Source organism: Homarus americanus, unplaced genomic scaffold (genome assembly GCF_018991925.1).
Source record: "Homarus americanus isolate GMGI-L3 unplaced genomic scaffold, GMGI_Hamer_2.0 scaffold45698, whole genome shotgun sequence".
In the NCBI taxonomy this organism is placed as follows: Eukaryota; Metazoa; Arthropoda; class Malacostraca; order Decapoda; family Nephropidae; genus Homarus; species Homarus americanus.
Window position 1 is genome coordinate 9,520,165 of NW_024735554.1, and position 6,000 is coordinate 9,526,164.

At 45.5% G+C, this 6,000-nt stretch overlaps 1 protein-coding gene across 1 annotated transcript in view; it reads left to right on the forward strand.

Moving 5' to 3' along the window:
- The window catches only part of LOC121871334 (spidroin-2-like), a 28,235-nt gene extending 23,541 nt beyond the window's left edge, over window positions 1-4,694 (forward strand). The window contains exon 2 of the mRNA XM_042373553.1: window positions 3,277-4,694. Coding sequence (XP_042229487.1) covers window positions 3,277-4,694 — 1,418 coding nt within the window. The remainder of the gene's footprint in view (window positions 1-3,276) is intronic.
- Window positions 4,695-6,000: the final 1,306 nt, after the last annotated feature.

Below are 6,000 nucleotides of genomic sequence, written 5' to 3' on the forward strand. Positions count from 1 at the left end.
CTCACCTGTCCTAACACACCCTACCTCTCACCTGTCCTAACACACCCCTACACCTCTCACCTGTCCTACTACACTACATCTCTCTCACCTGTCCCTAACACACCCCTACACCTCTCACCTGTCCTAACACACCCCTACACCTCTCACCTGTCCTAACACACCCCTACACCTCTCACCTGTCCTAACACACCCCTACACCTCTCACCTGTCCTAACACACCCCTACACCTCTCACCCTACTAAGCTCCAGGCTAGAGATGTGATGAGTTATCTGACTGGCAACAAAAATAGTTTCTCAAAGGTTCTTAAGTTAATTGTTGTTCCCTTAGATATGTGAACGTAATGGTAACAAATATTTATTCTCAAAGGTTTAGGTCATGTCAGGTCAGGTTAGGTCAGGTTAGGTCAGGTTGGGATGGAGCTAGGTTGGTTGGGTCAGGGTTGGAAGGTTAGGTTAGGTCCGGGTTAGGTTAGGTTGGGTCAGGTCAGGTTGGGTTAGGTTGGGTTGGGATTGGGATTAAATTTACCCACAAGACTGGAGATAAGAGAACGTATTTAATTGGCTTAAAAACAGGACATTCTTGGAGGCTCTCACGTTAATTTATCCCTTGGCTGGTAATCTGAAAATGTAAATAACTCCTCAGATATAGATATTCCCAAACACACGTACGTTAAGATGAGATTATACACCTAGACCTATAAACTGAAGCTGTGAGAGATATCTTTTCCCTGGCTGACTTGACTTGAAACCACGACACAAAGGTTAATATCTCTCACACAGTTTTGTACTCTGAATTTCTCCCCCTAATTGGAGATATGAGAACGTCTCTTAACCGGTGAGCTTAAGCTGGGGGGTTCAAATAGAAACTCTCAGAACCTCACACGAGATATTTTTCCTCCGTTTTAATTGGAGCTGCAAGGAACGCGTCTAACAATAGCTCGCCTTAAGCTATAACAAAAGCATCATCATTTAAGATATCTCTTTAAATGTACGTACCGAGGATCGAGTGTGTGTGTGTGTGTGTGTGTGTGTGTGTGTGTGTGTGTGTGTGAGTGTGTGGAAGTAGCGCCACTTACACTGTGTACCTGTGATGTAAGACGTACACTGTTGTTGTCGAAGAGAGAGAGAGAGAGATCAACAACAAAGTAACCAAAACTCGTAGAGGTAGAACAAGCGGATCATACAGGAGAGCACAAGAGAGTAATAATATCGTGTGGGGCCGCAGATAACACACCTGTGCTAAGGATCCGCCCAGGTAATTAACACGAGATAGCAAGCCTCAGTAGAGCTGCGTCACTGCTCTCTCTTATGTCAAACAACTTTTTATATTATTTAATAGTTTTTTTCTTCATAAAATAGATACGAGCCACACACGTAGATACTGAACTTGTCCAGTTTAAAAAGATCAAACCTTATGAAACTTTCTGAGCGGCGGCCACGTAAAGACAGTGATCTTGCTTAGATAAACGTTCAGTCAACAGTCAGCCTTCGGTATCAGTTAGCCACGTGGGCTTGGTGAACTTGTTTACTAAAAAAAAACTCGTAGCCTACGGTGCCAGCCACGAGAGTCTTGGCCTTACTTACCACACACAGGTTAATACAATACTGTAACCTCTTCCTTCATTTGTGCAACGTTAAGAAAGAAATCTTGACTAAAAATTATTTCCCCATAAGTGAATAAATTTCCTAACCCCCAAAAACATCATATATCTACACATCTCTAATGGCCAGTTTAAGACGTATTGGACATTTCAGTTTCCTAAAATCAACATCATAACAGGAATAATTTTATAATCTAATCTGTATTTTGTTCCTATTATAAATGACAAGTTTTAACCCACAGGTGAATGTTAGCACAATAATAATAATAATAATAATAATAATAATAATAATAATAATAATAATAATAATAATCTTTTTAATCCACATTTACGAAAACTTCGTCTGTCGGTCTCTCTCTTAATGACTTTTGGCTCTTTGTTTCCTCTCCTGTTATTCTCATTTCTTTTGTCTTCTCTTCGTTATTACTATTTCTTCTTCCTCACCTTGACCCTCCTCAACCCCTCGTTCTTTTTGTTATCTCTGGGTCTTCCTTCCCAACTTTGGATCTCCTTGTTATTCTTCGTACACCTGTATCCTCCTCCTCATCCCGTGCTTATGGTTAGGTCAGCCGCCAGGTCTTCCTTCACCAGAACTCAGTGGAATATTACTGTCCACGGTTAACCCTTTGAGTACGATGCTTTAACCCTTTGAGTACGATGACTTAACCCCTTGAGTACGATGACTTAACCCCTTGAGAAGTGTCAGTACTACATAACAGACATACAGTATCTAAGCTTTGGGCTTTGAGCTGAGTTGATTTCCAATTCCTGGACCGGTAATGATGTATTTCCCGCTTAATTCAGTCAGTCAGGAATTCTTGGTCACCAATAGGCTACACCAATACTGTTTCACTACCCGCCCCCCTCTCTCAGCCTATACCTAAATGGAACGTCAGAATAGTAAAAAAAACATTGAAAAAAACAACGTTATATTTCTGTTTTTTATAAATTATTTAAGAATTACACGTTCTGTAACACATCTCTGAAGCACCTCCTACACTGCAAAATGGATTGAAAAAATATATATGTATACAACAGTCGTACTCTCACAAGACAAGCATGACTACAATGTTGGAACCTTCGTGTGACTACCACTAATGTAAACTGTTATTTTAGAAATTCTCCCCACGAAAAAAATGTCTTTATTCTTGCTTGGAGCCACGCACTGTGCACTTGAACTACGGACGTGAAGAAAAAAATACCAGTGCGAATAAAAGACGGAATAAAGGAATGGATAAAAAACAAGTGAAGATATTTTCAAAAGACTGCATTATCAGGGAGTGAGTGTAAGCCACGACAACAATGGTTCCAAGGTCGAGGAGCCGCAGTGTTGCCATGTCATAGGCATACTACCAACAGTCATGGAGACACTGCGTTTCTATAGATATTCTGTAAGTGAAGGCATAACAACGCTCCTCATTCACTACAGTTAATTAACAAAGATTACCTGCAAAATGTTGTCACTACGCTAAAACTTTGCCCGTTGTTGTATTTGTCTGTCTAAATATTATACATCTAATCCTGAAAGTTATAATTATTATCATCATTATTATTAGTTACATCATCATCATCATCATCATCATCATCATCATCATCATCATCATTATTGTTTATTTTATTGATGTTCTTGTTGCTGTTATTATTATAGTAACATTATTAATTATATCAACACCAGGGCCCAGGACACTACCAGGCCCAGGAGACACTCAGGCCCAGACACTACCACAGGCCTCAGGACACTCTGCCAGGCCTGTATCTACCAGGCCCAGACACTACCAGGGCCCAGGACACTCGGGCGCCAGATACTACCAGGACCCAGACACTACCAGCCCAGGACACCAGGACCCAGTGCCTACTGAGGCCCAGGATACCAGGGCCCGGGTACCACCAGCCCAGGATACACCAGGCCCAGGATTCACTAGGCCCAGGAAGACACACCAGGCCCAGGACACTGGACAGGCCCAGGACACACCAGGGGCCCTGGACCAGGCCCAGGATACCAGGCCCAGGATACTGCCAGGACCCAGGACACTACCAGGACCCAGGACTACCAGGGCCCAGGACATACCAGGCCCAGGACACTACCAGGACCCAGGAGGATACTACCAGACCCAGGACACTACCAGGGCCCAGATGCTACCAGGCCCAGGACACCACCAGGCCCAGACACTACCAGGCCCAGGACACTACCAGGCCCAGGGACTACCAGGCCCAGGACACTACCAGACCCAGGTCACCAGGCCCAGGACTACCACTAGACCCAGGACACTACCAGGCCCAGGACACTACCAGGGCCAGGACACTCCTCAGGCCCAGGACACTACCAGCACCCAGGACACACAGGGCCCAGGACACAACCAGGGCCCAGGACACTACCAGGGCCCAGGACACTACCAGGGCCCAGGACACTACCAGGACCCAGGACACTACCAGGGCCCAGGACACTACCAGGACCCAGGACACTACCAGGACCCAGGATACAACCAGGGCCCGTGGGATACCAGGCCCAGGACACTAGGGACCCAGGATACAACCAGGGCCCAGGATACTACCACCAGGGCCCAGGACACTACCAGGCCCAGGACACTACCAGGGCCCAGGACACTACCAGGCCCCAGGACACTACCAGGTCCCAGGACACCAACCAGGGGCCCAGGACACCAGGCCCAGACTACTAGCCCAGGACACTACCAGAAACTCACAGGACCCCACAGGACCCAGACACAACCAGGAGGGCCAGACTACCAGGGCCCAGACACCAGGCCCAGGGACATCACCAGGCCCAGGACACTACCAGGGCCCAGGACACTGGCACCAGGCCCAGGACACCAGGGCCCAGGACACTACCAGGGCCCAGGACACTACCAGGACCCAGGACACTACCAGGGCCCAGGACACTACCAGGGGCCAAGGACACTACCAGGCCCAGGACACTACCAGGACCCAGGACACAACCAGCACCCAGGACACTACCAGGACCCAGGACACTACCAGCACCCAGGACACTACCAGGACCCAGAACACTACCACCAGGGCAGCAGCACCAAGACCACCCACAGCAGGAACACGTGTGAGGAAGACCTTGACAGCTAACAGATACATTATATTCTTCTTTACTACACCTTCATTTATCAACCAAGTCTGGGTCTGTTTGTGTGTCAGTGTGGCATTATGAGAGGGAAAGTTGGGTTTTGTTGTGTCGTCGGCCGAGTCTCATTTGTTTGTCTGTCTGTTAGTCTGTGGGAGTCATTTAACTTTTTTTTTTTTTTTTTTTTTATGTCGATGTCGCGTTTGTATGTCTGTCTGATTGTCTGTTTGAATTATCTTTTGGTTATGTTATTCTCAGATACGTTTACTGTACACTGGAGGGAGGTTGAGTCATTGGAGGGACGTTGGGCCACTGGAGGGAATTTGAATCACTGGAGGGACTTTGAGCCACTGGAGGGAACCTGAGTCACTGGAGGGAGAGAGAACAAGGGGCGAGGGACTGCGGTAGGTCAGGTTCTCCGCCGCCCGGGTCTTTAAGGATTCAGTCTCCTGAAGTATAGATGGTGGGCCCAGTGTCCTGACCTAACATTTACTGTGACACATCTTCTCTTTTACGTCTGTCTTTCTTTTCTGTGTTTTATCCGTCTCTTTGCTTCTATCTCCTTTTACTTTTTTTTTCAGTCTCTGCCTTGATCTGCCTGCCTGTCTGTATTTTCTTTTACCATGTCTGTCTGTCTGTCTTTGTTTTAGCTTGTCTGTCTGTGTCTGTCTTGAACATTTTGGTTATTGTTGGTACCAGGCAGGTGACCCAGTAGAGGTGCAAAACACCCCTGGACAAATCCTACAACCACCACCACAACCTGTTACCACTACCATAACTTGTCATCACTACCACCTGTCACCACCACCGATCACCATTACCACGACAAAAACTTATCACCATCAACCAATTGTCACCAATTAACTACCACCAATTGTTACCATTACCACGACAACTTGTCACCACCACCACCAGTCTGTCACCACCACGACTTGTCATTAGTAAATACAACTGTAGCTAACATAATTCAATTTTTGATTTTAAGTTCACAAACCTTCATTTAAATGCTGTGAATTGTACAACATTTACTCACCTCGCAGAGACTTGTGGGACACATACACATACACATACTAATAACATATACACACACACGTCTTATCTCCAGTCGTCTTACATGATCAAATTAATTACTATTCAGGTGTGTGTTGTGCTAAGATAATCAAACACTTATTTATACAGTCAACAGAATAGGTGTGTCATCATCTCCTCATTAACCTTTTTATGGATACTTTAGGTTATTAAATAATAATTAACCATTGTACCTAGGCATCTTAGTTGACTTTGACGTTTATATTGTTATTACTTCTATTC